The sequence below is a fragment of the Athene cunicularia genome (genome assembly GCF_003259725.1).
Source record: "Athene cunicularia isolate RWA chromosome 18 unlocalized genomic scaffold, athCun1 chr18_part1, whole genome shotgun sequence".
NCBI lineage: Eukaryota > Metazoa > Chordata > Aves > Strigiformes > Strigidae > Athene > Athene cunicularia.
In genome coordinates, this window is record NW_020799123.1 from 2,321,522 (window position 1) to 2,339,918 (window position 18,397).

General features: G+C 48.5%; 1 protein-coding gene across 1 annotated transcript in view; it reads left to right on the top strand.

Moving 5' to 3' along the window:
- The first annotated feature begins 337 nt into the window (after positions 1-337).
- Positions 338-18,397, top strand: part of NTN1 (netrin 1) — a 45,235-nt gene continuing 27,175 nt past the window's right edge. The window contains exons 1-2 of the mRNA XM_026861257.1: positions 338-374; positions 1,883-2,071. Of these exons, the coding sequence (XP_026717058.1) occupies positions 338-374; positions 1,883-2,071 (226 nt within the window). The remainder of the gene's footprint in view (positions 375-1,882; positions 2,072-18,397) is intronic.

Genomic DNA, 18,397 nt, shown 5'->3' on the forward strand with positions numbered 1-18,397 from the left:
GGGGGGGGGGGGGGGAATGAAGAAAGTGCTGGGTGTGTGCTCCCGCACTTCTATTAGATCCAAACAATCTGTCTGAGCGTGCTCACAGTGTCACAAACGTGTCTGTGAGACTGGCCAGATCTAAAAAGCAACAATTCCCTCTGCGTGCAGGAGCTGTGTCTCCGGTCTCCTTGATGGTCGTGTCCTGTTTTGGGAGATGACAAATGCACCCGCAGGCTGGTGGGCTCATCTAAGGAGAGGCAAACCGCAGTTCAAAGTCGTGGCCTCACTTGGTGTCAGGAATCTCACTTTCTCATGGCTGGTAAACTGCCCTCGGGTCACTCTTCTCACCATTAGCATGTTGGTGGCTGCTTCTCCTGCTCTGTCAGCGTTTGGTGAGGACGTGAGGTTGGGCCTCACCATGTCAGCCAGAAGAATTCAGATGGCAAAGCACGGAGAGAGCAATCTCCATCCCGCTGGCTGGACATGTCTGGAGGATTTTGCTCTCCCCTTTGCTTTCATGTCATGAGTTAGCTAGGGATTGTTCCTGATAAATAATCCGGAACTGCACTGTAATTTTCTGGGCTGAAATTTGATAATTAAGCAAATATAGCATGTCTTTGTCTTGGGTAAGCACCATAAGGTAAACAGGAAGGAATGAGGGATTAAGACATCTCTGCTCTAAAGGAAGGTGACAAGCCCAGAGCCGTGACACCTTCGTGCCGAGCTGAGAGGCCCAGCTGTGGGTTGGCATTGCACAGATGCATTGTTCAGGGGTGAAGAGCAAATAAAAGCAAAGGGAAAAGAAAACAAGCTGTAAAATTCTCGGCAAAGCACAGAGCCCCAGCAACTGCCTCTTGATGTTCCTGTGACAGCTCTGGGGAGAGGCAGGCGAGGGGTCGAGCTTTTGAAGTCCTTAAGTTGTCCTTTGCAAAGGCCCCCTGTTAAAATAGTCCCTGTGTTGACATTAGGCTGCATATGGTGGAGAAATTGGACATCTCCCGGCAGGTTCAGTCACAGCACATGCAATCAAATCAGAGGGGGACTTTTTGGCGTTTGACTAACTGGGTGTCAGGCTGGCCCGGTCCCAGCGGCAGGGTGAGAGATGCAGAGGCAGAGGTGAGATTTTATCAGCATGCTCAGGACTGCAGGCGCGTAACAGAGCCTTGAGTTACGGGTACCAAGGGCAGGAAGGAAAGCTGGGGAAGAAGGTAGCTGGGAAGGTCTTGAAATTATCTTTGGAGCCCAAACACACACATGCATTGGGACTGGTGAGAGTGGACATACTGAGAAGATCAGGCAGGTGATGTTGGAAACCCCCTTTCCCCCCCGGTGCAGACAGAGGGGCCTCGCGGGGTACTGGGAAGCAGGGGGGGGGGTCCCAACAGTTTCGGGGGGAGCTTTGCAGCACAGTGTGAAACACCACAGTGCAAGAGCAGATGAGAAGGGAGATGAGCAGCGATCACATGGGGCAAAGCGGGTACAACAAAGCTGGGGGAGCAGCCAGGGAGTTGTGCATTGCCATTTCCTAACCAAGGGTGGGCTCCCTCTGCTCACAGCTCTGCTGCACTCAGCTTGTGATTCACATTAAGAGTGGGGAGAGGCAAAAAGGCGTATTTGTTGCAAATCACAATGGTGAAATGAGGTCTTGGTGACCTCAGCTTCCCCTCCAAAAATCTGGAGTCACCACATAGCACTGGTCAAGGAGGGATGCAGGTTAGCAGTTGAATTCCCTTAGCCAGAGGAACCACCAGAGCATCCCGCCCTGTGACACCCACTCTGTGGTGGGGCTCCCCAGGCAGGACCTCGAGGGTGTCCAGCCCCATGCCCACAGGCTCCCCCGGGGTTGGCACCTCCATGGCTGGCGCAGATGCTGACAGTCTCTGCTCTTTGCCTCTTGCAGCCTGTAACTGCAACCTCCATGCCCGGCGGTGCCGCTTCAACATGGAGCTCTACAAGCTGTCGGGGCGCAAGAGCGGTGGCGTCTGTCTGAACTGCCGGCACAACACTGCGGGGCGGCACTGCCACTACTGCAAGGAGGGCTTCTACCGGGACCTCAGCAAGCCCATCTCCCACCGCAAGGCCTGCAAAGGTACCGGGTCAGGGGTGGGATGGCTGGGACCGCACAGCTCCTTCTCCTCTGACCCCTTCCGCTGCCCCTGCTTCCACAGCTCTTGCTCTCACCAAATTCCTGCTGCTCGTCCCTCTCCCAAACCAAGCCCCTGAAATAAATTTTCTTACCCCCACGTTCCCTGCTGTCACCTCTCCTTGGTCTCCCCAGCTTCCCGGTGAGGACAAGGCCACCAAAATACAAAAAGTCCTCACTGCTAAGGAGGACTTTAAATTATTTCAAGTTTTATCACCTATAAATCATGCTTCATCTGCTCCAATAGCCACAGATAATTTCGTCATCACATATGTAAGGGCGGAGTTGCACAAAACCCCAGATACAGGTTGAGATGTAGTTCCTGTAACTCAGCCTCCTCCAAACCCTTTCTCCTGCTCTCACCCTGCACCCTCGCCCTCAGTGCTGCTCGGGGCACAGGCAGTGCTTAGCCCATGCACAAAACATTTCCCTCCTTGGGATGAGGTGAGAACAGTAAAACAAACGGGAAACAATTTTATTTTGAGCTCAGCAAATGGAGTTTTTTGAGGTTTCCTCTTCGGCGGTGGATGTGAAGGCGAGCAGGGCTTCAGCTGGGGTGGGAGAAGCAATAAGAGCAAATCCCACAAATGAACTTTTTTAACTCTCTGCTGTCTGCTGGAAGAGATCTCAATCCTGAACGTGAGACACAGCTAAAGGAATCAAGCAAACACTAAGAAGCCAGATTAGAAGATGCTGGGGTTTCCTGAAGAAAGCTTCAGCTCTTTTTCTCTCTAAAGATTTGTTTCAACAAGAAACGGAAAGCTTTTTGGCCCGAGCTGTGTATTTTTGGCTGGAAAGCTTTGGGTCTTCAGCATTTTCAATTTTTTAATGAAAACGCTTCTTCATGTTTTTTTTTTTTTCCACTGAAAACAGACACTCTTTGCCAAAACAGAAAAAGAAATTACTTCTTTAGACGGCCCTACTCCCCCTTTTTTCACCTTGTAAAAACTATTTCAACGAGACATTTTTGACCCGCCCTGTGCTGAGGCTGCTAACAAGCTACAGCTTCAGCCGACGCACGGGCTCGTGGGATGTGAACCCAGCCCGTAGCTCTAGCAGGGAGAGGACCTGTTGTTTCAGGGTCCGGGGAGCCAGAAGGTAGGGGTGCAGGGGGGCTGAGATGCTTCCACGCCAGCCCCAACACCCAGCATCCTGGCCGGACCCCCACTCCGGCAGCGAGCTGCCTGCGGCGCGCAGCCGCGCCTTGCCCCCGGTCCCGAGCGGATATGTGTCGTAATAAAGTTCATATTTCTGCTTTCATGGCCGGGTTGCAGCTGAAGTAACAGCGCATTAGGTTGAGGCAAACAAAGGGAAATTGTGAAGGCGTGGGTTCTCCTTGAGTGGGGCTGGGCAGTGATGCAGGCGGGCATCCAGAGGCGCTTGCTGATGTCCAGAACCTGATTTTCATTTACCTTCCCGCTCCCCAGAAGGGGTTTTGGGGGTCTGGGGCAGTGGTGGGAATTCTAACCCCTCCTCACACAGTTAACTCCTTCCCAGGGCTCTGATTTATCCTGGCTGTCTCCCCAGCGTGGAGGCTTCTGGGGATGTGGTGGGATTTGGGGGAGAGGAGTGGTCTTTCCATGGGGTCACTGTGCATCCATAGGGATTCCAGTCCTCTGGGATCAGCACAGGGAGCACGGAGCAGGGAGGGGATGTTCAGCTGGAGGGTAGAGCAAATCCTATCCCCGTCCATCTCCAGATTTTACCTCCTGGGAAATGCAGTCCCTGCCCTGTGTTGGCAGCAATGGCCACACTTAAACCTCTCTGTCTCATTTCCCACACTTAAACCTCTCTGACATTTCCCAGGACCTTCCTCACTCCTGCTTTTCCCAGCTCTCCTGCCCATCCAGGCAGCCTGCTCCCCCTCTCCTGCCCATTTATTCTTGCTGGTCCCTGGCCCCTCACTCTTGCATTACTCTCTGTGGCTGATAGCACCGGTGTACTACCCAAAAAGCACAACCAGGTGGCAGATGGGAAATCTCAGAGCTGTGCTGTGCCTCAGTTTCCCCAAGCGAGCGCCCAGGAAGATGCTCTCTGGCCTTCACGAGGGACTCTGCAATGTTTTAAGGCTGAATTTCTCAGTTGCTGGGTCATTCACTCTATTAAATGCTCTTTGCAATTGTCGTTTTCTCATCCCCCTGCCTTCCCGAACTGCTCCTGCTCTTGAAATCTGAGATCGCCAAATTTAAATAGTTCTCCAACCCCCCACGGTTTATAACAAAAATGTGGCTATTGGAGCTAACAGATACAAAGGTATGTAATAAATATGCTGGTGCATGAACAGCTCCCCGACTTGCAGACTATTAGCACAATTTCACAGTAGTTGGAATGGTTTATTGTTGGCGTAATCCATCGTCCTATACAAAAGCGGGTGAAATGAAGTTTCCTACAGCAAAGGCATTCCTTTGAAAACTCGTTTTCCTGAGCTCTGTTTATGACACAAGGGATTTTATGTTCCCTCTATTTTTCTTCCCTGATTCAGAGACTGTTCTGAAATTATTGTTGAAAACAGGCATTTTTGAAAAACAAACCCTACCATCTAACAACTTCAGTCATTTCTCCATTGATAACAGTATTAATTTATCATCTCACCAAGCCATCTGCCGATGGGCAAAGCTCTCCCAGAGTCTCATCTAGACCGAATGTGTTTAGAATTAGGGAATTAACCACCCTGTAGCATCTGCCATCTCCCTCACAACTGCCTGACATCTCATCTCACCCAGCAGATTGTGTTTTCTCTGTAAGACTTGATTCTTTCAACCACCGCATTGCTCCATTCATGTCCTACATGTAACACATTGAAACAAATGCATATAATAGAGCACTGGTGCCTTGTGAGCCGATAGAGAGCTGCCAAGGAAGCATGCAGCACACTTAACCACCCTGGCAAGCAAGCCTGAGCTCAGGCGAACTCACAGCAAATGTTCCATGAAAGAGCTGCTGAAGAGATTTTTGTATTAATTCAACTTCATTAATTCAGTCTAACAGACATGTCCAGCTAAACATCTTTCCTCTCACTTGTGTTTTTCATCTCTCACTCCATCCTATGCACTAGGTTATGTACCTCAATCCATAATGCATCTAAGGTCAGAAAATTAGAGGCGTGAGTTGCATTGGTTTAAATGGTTGGTTTGGGTATTTGTGCAAAAATACCACATTGCAGAAATGTTTGCACAGTGCCTTCTTTTTTTTTAACTTGGAGAAAAAGAAAATGCCACACACTTTTGCACATGTTGCAGGGCATGGTGAGAGGCTCAGGCAGCAAAAGGTGAGCAGAAAGTAGAGCAGGGCAATGGCCTTCTGCCTGGGCAGAGGGCTGGTTGGTTTTCTAATAGACAAATCTATAATAATTTTTAATTAAAAGATTTTTTTTTAATGATTTGAAATTATCAGTTGAAGGCATAAGTTGGGCTTTAAGGATGACTTTTATGCTGCTGGTTATAAGTGATGCAGCCATTCCTTGCCTCTGCATTTGCTTCCAACTGTTTTCTTGCAAAAGCGATAAAAGCAAAAAAGTTGCAGTGATCAGAGATGCCCTGTCGCAGAGCCACGCAACAGGCAGAGCATGGCATGAAGCCTGCAAACCACATGCAAAGGAATTGATGACAGATGGAGCAGGGATATTGCATGAAGTGGCAACGCTGGGTGCGCGCCAGAGCCTGCCAGGCTGGAGCCGGGAGCTGACGGACGACCGTGGCTGCTGTGGGTGGGTGGTCAGGCAAACCCAGGGACACCAGTTACTCAAGCGAGGGCTCGGGCTCCCCCGGCATTTTGAGGTCAGACTGCACAACTGATCTCTGCGTGGCCCCGGACGGGGACTCTCAGGCTGGACAAGTCCGGCGGTAGTGCCAGTCCTCCACCGGGGGGGATGGCTGGGCTCATCCCCAGGGGCACCAGTGTAGGATGCCCTTTGCTCTGGCACATAGATCAAAACCCTGGTCCTGCTCACACCCCTTAGGTGTGTGGGCTGTCCCAGGAAACCACAAAATCCCAGCTATAAGAAATTTTGCATGTTCATCTTTTAAAACTCAGAACAAGGGCAAATTGTTCCTCTTTTCTCACTGACTTTTGAGAGAGCATGAAGAGCTCCCAAAGCGCTGAAGTTCTTCTGCTTTCCCTCTGCTCCAAATGATGTTGCAAGTGACATTCCACATCTGGGTCCTGCAAACCTCCGTCCTCTCTGCTCTGTCGTGGGCTGCTGTAAATCAGGGCCCTAGTGTTAGTTCTTTTGATTAAATTCACTCCTGATATTTGCCAGATTATTGGCACTAATGTAATTCTATTGGAACAGAGACTCTGCAGGATTTTATAGTCTGGCTGTAAAAAAGCTCTGCACTTCAGGGAAAGGATTTACACACTTTTTGATGAAAAGATGACAAATGATACGCGTTATGAATGCACTTGTGCTGAGGCTGCCAGTGTAAACCCCTTGCAGAGGGGCAGGATTTGGCACCTGGAGAGGTCACATTCATTAGGACTCAGTGTTTTGGTAAAAAATAGGATTGCCTGCCTCCCCGGTGCTGTTGCAGTCCCACACCCATGCCTAGCCGGGCAGACTTTTCCATCAGCATTGGAGAATTATTTAATGGCTCATGAGAGAAAAAAAAAAAAAAAAAAAAAAAAAAAAAGCACTCCCAGCCTACCTTGCCCATCCTGGCTTGTACCCTCAAGACTTTGACATTTGCCTTTCGGACAGTTTGGGTTCAAGCAGAGAGGATGAATGCTGTCCCGGTGAGCTCAGCCTCTGGTCCATTATTTCATGGGTGCAGATGCAGGTTTTCTTCCCACTCAGCTGCAAGCATTTAGTAGGGGGGGACACTAACGCTTCTGAACCCCTTTGGCCCCTTGTGCTGCCTGGAGAGGAGAGCAGAGCCCCTGGTGACAGGGACAGTGGGAGGAGTCCCCTGTCTCTCTCCACTGACTATAGAGGGAGCTGCGTGACCAGCTTAAAGCAGAGAGCTCATTTCCACAGGGCTGGAGCCAGGGCAGATGCAACCTCTTCTTGCTGCCCAGAACCCCACTGAGAAGTTGGGATGCAGGAGGCAGCCGCGATAAAACCCACGTTAGACAGCAGAGTCTGAGTATGGGCTCGCTGCACCAATGTACTGGTGTCCCACGGGCCATGTCCCAGTGTAGGGCAGCAATATCAGCCCGGCCATGGTGCATCTCTGCGAGTTTCAGTTGTGGTCAGCATCCCTCTGGCCTCGGAGATGTCCCCTGCCACCACGGTCCCCAAACCACAGCTAGGTGGGGGGTAGGCAAGCTCACAACTAACACATCCCAAAGCCATAGGCATGGTCTGGCTAAAACCCCTAAATCAGGGCTCCCTGGGGCAGCAGGGCCACCAGTGGTGGCTCCTGGCAGGGCTCCTGTCCCCAGCCTTTCCTTGTCTGCAGCGAATACCAGCTCCCACAGGCTCCCTCCTGTCACTACAGGGTCCCTGTCACTGCTGGACATCCGTGCAGGAGATCTACCCTTAGTGTCCACCTTAGGAGGCAGTGAAGTGCATCCTAAGAGATATGCTCCTCTCCCCAGAGCAACTTCATTTTGATGCCCATCTCTAGTCCAGCTCATTTGTGGTTTCACAAGGCAAAGATCAAGGCAATACTTTCTATGAATTCCCCCCAGGGAGTTGTCCTTAATTATCAAATTTCCTTCTCTTCCTTTTTCCTTTTCTTCCTCTTTGAAGACCAGCTGGAGCTACAGTTCAGGCGAGAGATGAGCCAACTCGTAGTGCTGGCAGGGCTTGGACCGAGTTCTTGTATCAAGGCTTGGTCACCTCTGAAAAATCACATCGCTGGAGAAAATCCAAACTTCCAAGGCACTGATCTACCAAACACAGACTTTATCTTCTCCATAGGGCATGCTCTTCCACTGCTGTGAGAACAATTTTCTAGCTGTATTTCTATACTGCATTTGTTAGTGGTTATGCCTTAGTCACCCCCTTCCCCAAGGCCCCATAATTCTTTATATCGATATTATTCCAAGTGCTGAGCACTGATTTATGGTTTCTACATCTAAAACTTGTCATCAGCAGCCCCCAGGCACACACAAACCAGTCAGAGAAAGTTTATAGAAATGCAGCTTTAAACTGTCCCACGCACACGGGTCACTGCATGGAAGTGTCACAGGTCAGTGCAGGAGGCTTGAGTGCCACTGCCACCCAGTGCCACCACCCCCGTGGCACCTCCAGAACCCCGGGCAGAGTTGCACCATTCACCCGCTTGGGCTGGAAAGGTCCCAAAGCAAAGAATGGACATGATTATTGCAGAAACTCTTAAACTGTTTTGAGTGAGTAGTATGAAAACATGGAAAAGGAGTGATATATTTTTTTTAATGAAGACTTGAGCTCAACAGAAGACGTCTACCTGGCTATGCTGGCTTTTAAACATCCATGATTTTAATGACATATGAGCAGCTACATCAAGTTAAGCAGCTGCTTCTGTGAGAGCCGGAGTGGGAAGAGTTTGCTGTGTCACAGCAGTGGAATATTCCTGTGGCAAACCCAGCAATTGAGACACTTTCTAATTGTTTCAAGCCAGATGGGGCTCCATGTGCCAGCCTTCACCCTGCTCTCCCTTCCACGCGTGCCTTCCAGTTCCAAGGATTTTCTAATTAAGCCTGATCTATGTGAGCCATCAGTGAGGAACAAACCAAATGTTAGAGCCATGCACAGCCCTTTCCCCCAGCCCAGGGCAGCTCCACCACCACCACGCAGTGCATGGGGATGATGCCACACATTGAAGCACACATTTAGGGACAACAAATATCACATTCCAGTTTCATATTTGTAGCCACTGGTGATCTGAGGGGGTCATAATTTTGCTCCTCTGTGTATCTGCCCCTGGAAGTGCTCTAGCATTGGGGCTGTTTCTCCATTTTGGTGCAAATTAACTGGGACAAGGGTAAAATCCTTCTGTCTGGTCTTTCCAGAAACTCGATGCTGACTTTCTCCTCTCTTTGGCTTACAGAGCCACCTCCCACAATATGCAGCACCTAAACAAATACTTGCTTTCAGTGGAATATATTTGAGGCAGTCTGGGATCAAAACCTGGATGGTCAGAGAAAGCACAAAGGACTGGTAGGAGACCCCCCTCCCTGGGGGCTGGCAGAGCACCAAGGGCCATTGCCGTCGGCAAGGAGGCTCTGCCATCCATGTCCCAGGTGAAATGCACATACCAGGGGTCTCTGGTTTGCTACCGTCTCCAGAAGTTGGCCCCGGAAGTTTGGTCATTAACAAAAAAAGAGAGGAAAAACGAAGGGAAAGGTTTGTATGTGCCTGGTGATAAGATCAGAACAAAATCACCTCCATGCCAAAAATTTCCTTAAGCTGCATCTGTCTTCAAGCTCCAAGGAAGTCAATAATTTCACATATTGTTCCCACCCAGGCGGGTTTTGCTGCATGATTTGACTCCCTGCAAGCCCACACTCTTGGGGCCGCTGGGCTGGGCAGAGGCTGTGCCCCCGAGCTCCGCTGCAGTGCCAAGGGAGGGGGGCTGCTTCACAGTCTGGGCCCCCTGTTCTCCTCCAAAAAGCCACATCAGCACTTCCAGAGCTCTTTTCAACAAAGTTTCCCTCTCTTCCAGGAGCATCTTTTGGACTTTGTCAAATCAGTAGAGACTAACTTCAATTTAAAGGCAAATTTGAAACAAACGCAGTTTAGGGAAGGGGAGGTGAGGAAGGGGCTTTTGACATATCTTCCAACAGACTGGGAAGACACCTGGAAATAAACAAGGCAACATCTCATGGAGCAGGACCTGACCTGCAGCACAGACCCTGGAGTTGGATCCACTTGGCATCCCCAGGCCAGGCAGGAGCACCCACTCCCCCAGGAGATGCAGCCAGGGCCCTGGCCATGCCCCCCCTGTCGTGCTCCCACGGATGCTCTCCCACAGAAGCACCCATCACTTGCTTCTTCCACCCAAATGACTAAAACCAGAACCTGAAGCACCACCTCTCAGAAGAAGGACAACACCAGGTGAGATGGTTTAGAGATGCATCTCCACTGCAATGGGAGACCTCCATCACTTTCAGCACAGGACAGAGGAACAGCCCCACGAAGGGATGAGCTGAGAAAGCATACAGAAAGGGTAAAATCCATGGCAAAAACTGCCAGCACTGTGTGGGGGTCGCAGAAGTTGGGGTGAAATTCTCTGCTGACTCCAGGGAGCCAAGACATGTGATGGAGGCATCTGAGCCAGAGACCCTCTGAAGAACCCTGGGGTCTCCATTGCACCCTGGAAACCCCCAGCAGCTTCTGAGGGCAGATACAGCTCACAGCTGAGTCCCAAATCCATGTTAGACATTTGGATGACCTAGCTTAATAGGAAAATTTAGACAGTGCTGACTCCCTGACAGGAGCTCTGCCTTTCTGAAAAATCAGACCCTTGCAATCGTGGTGCCTGAGAGGAGTTTTACTGGCTAAATTTGGGGCTGACCACCTTAAAAACTGTGGTTTAGGTTTGGTCTTTCAGCAGAAATACATCCATGAGCAATCCTGAAGGGCAGGTTTGGACTGTGGTTTTTTCAGAAGTGGCAGGGTTTGACACAATAGAGGGAAATTTGCACCCTATTAAAAACGACCCAACAAACAGACTAAAATCCAGTTCTCCATCACAAGTCTCAGACTAAGAACAAAAGTTGCTAAATTCATTTGTGCAGCCAGACCTTTGCATATCTCCAAGACAGAGGAAAGAAAAGGAATAATATGCTTTCCCCATAAATATTTTCAAACTGTTGAGATAATTTCCTGCTTCAGATCATTTCTCAAGAGTGAAAAGTCCTCCAGGCTCTCAGGTCTTGAACATTAAAACAAAGTTCAGTCCTGCTCGCTCATTCATGTGCCCCGTTCTGATTTTAAGCATACTAAAATGAAAAGGCTTTTTTCTAATAGAAAAAGAGGCATTCTCCAGTTAAACATACACTTCTCAGAGCATCACAAATCAGTGGCCTGGATTTGTGCCCCAGGAGCTCTCATTACAATTTTTCACAGGCACTTAGGGTATTGGGGGGCTCTCCCCACTGTGGATGCTTTAGTGTCTGGTAAGGGCTGTGCACACCAAAGGGATCCCTCTCTCCTGGAGTTTCCCTCTCATCTACCCAACTGCCTCATTTTGTGAGGCTTGTGGCAACCTCATTATCTCAGGCTTCTGCTCTGTTGCCAGATTTGATTGAAATATTATTAGTGAGAGAATACGCTTGTAGGAACTTCATTTCCTCAGGAGCCAGGCTAAAAATGCATCAGGGGAAGAAAATGTTTGCCTTTTTTTTTTTTTTTCCCCTCAAGAAAAGTATTTTCCAGCCCACTCTTTCTCATGCAGTGTCTCCCATGAGAGCAGGTTGAGCCTTATTTTGCTTTAGAGCCATGAGGACACCATGCCCAGGGACTGTGCCCCACTAAGCTGCTCTCTGCCTGGGCAGATCTGTCCCCTGGGGTTCTTTGACCAGACTTGACTTTTTTAGATGGAAAAATAAAAGGGATGGCATCTTCCATGACAAGACCCATGTCCTGCCAGCAAAGCAGGGAGAAGGAAGCCCCAGTGCTCCATCCCTGAGCCCCTCAGCATCCCCACCACTCTTCCTGCCAGCTCCTCCAGCTCTGCTTCAATCGCTTGAAAGGTAGAGCTCCAAGACAACAGAGGTATTTTTACCAATTTTTTAACAAGAGGATTTTCAAGCATTTTGGAAAGTGCTGCCATAATTGTCTTATTGTCTGTATCACTAATTCCTGCCCATAGCACGCCTGCCCAAAAAGTGGATTTATTACCGTGGTTCAAAGCCCCCTCCGGATTAGCGGCGACTCTTGTTCAGTGGAGGCATTGTGGGCCCCGTCTGTTACTTGTTATGGAGAAGACAAAGAGAAGGTCTAATCTGTGAAATTTGGCCCAAACCGCAGGGCGCCAAAGCCCTTGGCTTCCCTGAGTGCCAGTTCAGGAGGAAGAAATGGGAGAGCCCTGAGAAGTGGCACAGGAGGAGGGACACTGTGAAACGCCAAGAGATTATTTGGCTTTGCCCGATAAAAGGGGAATTCATTTTCTGCTGGCAAGAAACCTTTAAATCTCCAAGAGAATGTGCCGAGGGACATTGTGCGTGAACATGATCCTTTGGAGAACTAAATCCAGTTCACAATATCACAGACAAGCTGACGATCTCATTGCAAAGCAGTTAACAGTTAATATTTAAAGCCATTATTAGTATTCAGAGTTAACGCAGAGACATTTCGACCTCTGGGTCTGCTTAGCAAAGTAACTGGGGCCAGACTGGGTGGGTACACACTAAATATAACAGTTTCTCTTCCACATGACATAAATCTGTGAGATTTGTAAGATGTGCTGCCTGTGGCAGAGATGCTCTGCCATTAAATACGGTCTCGTCCATCTCTGCAGGATCCTGTCCACAGAGCCAGCACAAACCTCTCTGCACCATTCTGGTGCACAGATATCAGATCATAATGCTCCTCGCTCATGGACAAATAACGAGGGTAGGTCTCCAAAGGAAGGAGCACCGCTTGTTTTGAACTCTTTCCCCAAAGGCAGGAGCCAAAGCAAATCTGCTAGAAAAAACCTGCCCCGGTCAGGTCTTTGGGACAGCTTCAGGGCTGGGGTCACCTTGGAGATGGATTACAGCTACAGAGGGACAACTGGACCCACCCCAGGAGTTTCTCACACCTTGCATTCCCTGGGCAGATGTGTTCACTGGAACCAGAATTTAAAGTACAAGAGTTACTAAAGACAGTGGAGCAGGAAAAAAATAACCATACAACTATAAAAAAGCTTGCTTAAGCAATAATATCTGAACCATACCTCTAAATACTAAAACATAAGACTAAGTGAGATATGTTTACTGCATCAAGGATGACTCCGGCTGCGTTATTGAAGCAACAGGCAAATTTCAGCTGAGTTGTTTTGACATTTTGCTGTTAAAAATATTGTTGGAATCAAAGTGTCCACACAAGAAGTTTGATTTTTGGTGCATTTTCTTCCAGCAGAAAGCTTCTGTAGCTACATTTTTTACTCTGGTTGGAGTCTTTGGAGGAAAGAAGGAAAGCAACCAAAGGGAGGCAATTTTGGCTATGATTCTGGAAAAGTATTTAAAAGCATGGTTAAATATAAATGTGTACCTAAGGTACATTGGCTATGTGGGACTTAAATTCATACTTAGAACTGAGCGTGATTTCCTGAAGAAGGTTCTTTCTCAATACAGGAACCTTCATCAATGACTAATACAAATTAAGGTGGGTTTTTTTCCAGTTTAATGCATTGCTGTTTTACTGCTTAGTGCGCAGACTGACGCAAAGCAGTCACGCTTTGGGCTTTTAAATCTAGAAGCCCTGTGATGTATGTTATCATTGCAGATACAGTGTGACAAGAGGAAATCTGGACACCCTGCAAAATCATCCTTTTTCTGTTGTTCATTCAAATGGATTTTTCATCTTTCTGAAAACCTCCCAAGGAAACAGCTTCCCCGAAAACAGGAGGATGTTAATTCTCCAAAAATGCAGGTCCTTTCAGGTACCTTCTCAGAAAAGGTCACACTTGAAGAGAGCTAAGCCTGGAGATTTATCCTTCTGTTTATCTTTCAACACACGTGTGGGGGGAAGATTAGCACCTGGGAATACCTCCGACCAAAATTCAGGGGTGGAAAAATATTTGCATTTTTGTCATGCTATTTGTCAACCTTCGGTGGGACGGAGACGTCCCAGCAAGTTCAGCCACTTTTCCAGGGCATTTTGTGCCCTCTCATGCATGGCCCTAAGATTTGCTTTCAGGTAATTTTTTAGCCCCAATCCAGCCAAATCTCAGCTTGAAGCATAGACATGCACTGTTGCCTATGCTCGAGCGGACGATGGCCTGCCCCAGCAGATTCGTGCATATAATAGTGGCTTGTCTTGGAAGCTCCAGACAGAGATATAAAACTCTAAGACAGACAGTTTTGCAATACCATGCCCTCAGGGGAAATCTCTTCCTAACTGCAGGCAGTTAGTAGCTGGCTTGGAGTGCTTATATCCGTATATATATTAATCCCAGCTAATGTAACTACAGATGTTCTCATTCATAGGCCTATCTAATCCTGTTGGGTCTCTGCCATGGTGTCTCGTAGCATGAGTTCTACGAGTTAATTACGTGCAGTGCAAAGAAGCATTTCCTTTTATCATTGAAAAAGGTTGCCTTTTAAATGCATTGAATGTCCCTTTGTTCCTGTATTTTAAGGACTAGTGAAGAGGAGCACCTGTCTGACCTTCTCGGCGCTGTGCATTACTTGGCATCCCTCCATCGTCTCTTGGCAAGGCATTTCTAATCTTTTCCATCGCCCTCAGATGGGTGCCTCTCCGTGCCTTTCACTCCAGTTTCCCAGCTGAGGACGTACTATTGATTTCTATAGTGTCATGATATTATATTCAGCGTTACTCTCTACCCCTTTCATAACACAACCTACTATCTTGTTGCTCTTCTGAGCTCCGTTGCAATCAGCCAGATGTTTCATTGACTCCTAGATCTTTTCCTGGAGTGGTTGCAGTTAATTGGGACCCTTCAGCATGTATGAGCCATCCTGTTCCCTTCTTCCAATTACGCCTCCTCCTGCGCACTGGTTTTTGTCTGCTATCCCCTCACCCATTTGGCCAGTGTGGGTAGGTCTCACAGAGGACCTACGTGGTCTCCTCATGTCTGGAGTAGCCAAGCTGAAGGTGGTCACCTAGAAATGCTGTTAGGTCCTGCTTTCCAGGTCATGGTTTTTATATAAGAAAAATCATCTTTTGTGGGCAGAGGCACCCCTTTTACTGCCCTCATTCACCATTAAACCCACACCGTATAACCCTGCTCTTTGTTTTCTCCTCCACAGACAGATTTTTCCACACAAAATAACTTTATTTTTGCTAGTTATTCCCGGTCATCTCCGCCAGAGACACTAATGGAAGATTTTTCTTAAAGTCTTTCTGAAAGCACTAAATCATGGCAGTTATTTTCCTTCCCCCTGGTGCTGTGTGAACTAACAGATTAAAGACACTCCGTTTTCTTACACCAACATCATTCCTGTTTGCTCCTCTCCCAACTCACTCACTGCACCATTGCATTTTCCTCTATGGAGTGACTCTTTTAAGCAAGGCATGAGGATACAGTGGATAAATCAGACATTATCCCCCTTATGATCTCCAGTGATGGTCCAGGCACCCTCCTTTCCCCACCGGTGAGGTTTTCTCAGCTCGGGTGCCTCACGGTCTGTGCTCGGCTCAGTGCAGAGGACTGCTGGTTATTCTGCATTGTGGTGGGTGACAAACACTTGCACCCAGGGAAGTTTGGGCATGAAAACATGCTATGTGAATCAAACTGTGCCTATCAGAAAGGCAGTGGGGATGCCAAAGGGATGTTTGCCTCAATCACACCCCCTTTGAGACTCTAGTGAATCTTTCCTCAGTTTGGGGTTACAACGCAAAGGAATTTGAACGATACTGGAAAAAACAGTATTAATCACCAGCAGTCCAGCTACTCCATGCCTGGGGAAGGAGAAGAGCCTGTAATTGCTGGCTGCAAGTGTTTGCACTGGCCAGGGAACTGCAAATTGCCTTTAATTGCTCATAATTGCTGGCACTGGTTCAGTTCCTCCGGGACAGGGACTGCAAATGTACATCTGCAGACACTGCTTAGACCACCTCCTGCCTCTCCACGCCAGGAGGGTTGAGTTGCTGCTGATTCAAAGAGTTTTCTGGAAGATAGAAAAGTCAAAATGGGGTCAGACATTCAAGAAGCAGAGTGCTGCTGCCCAGGGCAGTCGTCCTGGACTCACAGGGCCCTGTGTTGCAACAAAACATTGGGGACCAGTGGGAGAAAGTACATCCCTACACCCAGAGAGGATTTTCCCCACAGTGTGTCAGAGCCAGCTATCAGTGATTAGCCAGAGGTTTCTCCTGGTGAGGTCCTGGACCAAGGGCTGGTGAGTCCCAGCTCCTCTGCCACTTGCCTACTCTGTAACCTTGGGCACATCACGCGTGCCCATGGGGACACAGCTAATGCCATGCTGCAGAGTCCTCACAGGAGCCCGGCTTGGGAGGCAGTAGACAACCTCAGACAGATACGGCTGTAAAAATAACCACGGCAGCTTTGGATGAGCTGTGCCGAGTCATTACCTCATGAGGGAAGGAAGCAGCAGCATCGCTATTTATTTATGTGGTGTCCAAAAGAGAGCTCTGTGCTCTGCAGCCTGTCCTCCAGGAGACTGATTCTGTAAATCTTACTCATCACGAAGGCTTTTTTAACTTTTCTTCCTCGTTTTTTCTTCCCCCTCTCTTCCAAGTGGTCCCACTGAAATCAGAGCAATTCGTTCACATGGGGGAGGATTACTCACAGGATGGGGGTTTGCAGGAGATGCCTGAAACCAGCACAAGCAGCCCCAGAGGGGACGCCTGAAACATGAGGCATGTTCCTCCCCATCCTCCTGCCCTTTGCCTCTTCTTGTGTAACCTTTCCCTGATTTGCTTATTTTTGTATTAACTCCTGCATCTCTGCTCTTCTTTAACTCTTTTCTGTCCTGTTCCTTCTTCAGGCTCTTGCTTAATATATTTCTTTTTCCTCTCCCCCAGCAATATTGAAGCCATCCCTTGGGGCTGCAGCGTGCAGGTTTTCCCACCTAAATGCCGTTCTGCTCTGTGTTCATCACCAGCCACACTGACTTAATGTTAAAACTTTTCCTGTGTTTGACTGACATAAAGTTTTCTGCTGTGAGCAGGTTTGCAAGTGGCTGGTTCCCAGAGGCAGCTCAAGGCAGGGGGGGAGTGTAGGACTTTTAATCAAAAACCTCAAATCAGAAGTGTTAGGGAAGGAGGAGAAAAGAAGCAAAAGCTTTGTTGTTTGGTTGGGGTTTTTTCCCTTCCCATGTGAAAAATCATCAGGTTTTGGCAAAGCTCAGTCTCTTCCCATCCAGCACTGGCGGAGCTGGGGGACGGTGGCAGTTTGCTCATGTTCTGGGGTGGGCTGCACAGGGACAGGATGCCCCGTGCAGGGAGGAGGGGACATCCTAGTGCAGGGGGGCTCCAGGCACCATCCAAACCCTGCTGGGAGGGTAACCAGCCTGGGATCTGCTGCCCGGTAAAAGTCAAACTGGGGCCTGCTGGTGCAGGGAGGAGGAGCAGGATGATGCTGGGACAGGTTGGAGGGAAGTTCCAGCCAAACACCAAAACTTGGACATCCAACACAAATTAAGGTGAGATGTGATCTGCTGTCCCTAAATGAGGCAGTTGGGTAGATGAGAGGGAAACTCCAGGAGAGAGGGATCCCTTTGGTGTGCACAGCCCTTACCAGACACTAAAGCATCCACAGTGGGGAGAGCCCCCCAATACCCCAAGTGCCTGTGAAAAATTGTAATGAGAGCTCCTGGGGCACAAATCCAGGCCACTGATTTGTGATGCTCTGAGAAGTGTATGTTTAACTGGAGAATGCCTCTTTTTCTATTAGAAAAAAGCCTTTTCATTTTAGTATGCTTAAAATCAGAACGGGGCACATGAATGAGCGAGCAGGACTGAACTTTGTTTTAATGTTCAAGACCTGAGAGCCTGGAGGACTTTTCACTCTTGAGAAATGATCTGAAGCAGGAAATTATCTCAACAGTTTGAAAATATTTATGGGGAAAGCATATTATTCCTTTTCTTTCCTCTGTCTTGGAGATATGCAAAGGTCTGGCTGCACAAATGAATTTAGCAACTTTTGTTCTTAGTCTGAGACTTGTGATGGAGAACTGGATTTTAGTCTGTTTGTTGGGTCGTTTTTAATAGGGTGCAAATTTCCCTCTATTGTGTCAAACCCTGCCACTTCTGAAAAAACCACAGTCCAAACCTGCCCTTCAGGATTGCTCATGGATGTATTTCTGCTGAAAGACCAAACCTAAACCACAGTTTTTAAGGTGGTCAGCCCCAAATTTAGCCAGTAAAACTCCTCTCAGGCACCACGATTGCAAGGGTCTGATTTTTCAGAAAGGCAGAGCTCCTGTCAGGGAGTCAGCACTGTCTAAATTTTCCTATTAAGCTAGGTCATCCAAATGTCTAACATGGATTTGGGACTCAGCTGTGAGCTGTATCTGCCCTCAGAAGCTGCTGGGGGTTTCCAGGGTGCAATGGAGACCCCAGGGTTCTTCAGAGGGTCTCTGGCTCAGATGCCTCCATCACATGTCTTGGCTCCCTGGAGTCAGCAGAGAATTTCACCCCAACTTCTGCGACCCCCACACAGTGCTGGCAGTTTTTGCCATGGATTTTACCCTTTCTGTATGCTTTCTCAGCTCATCCCT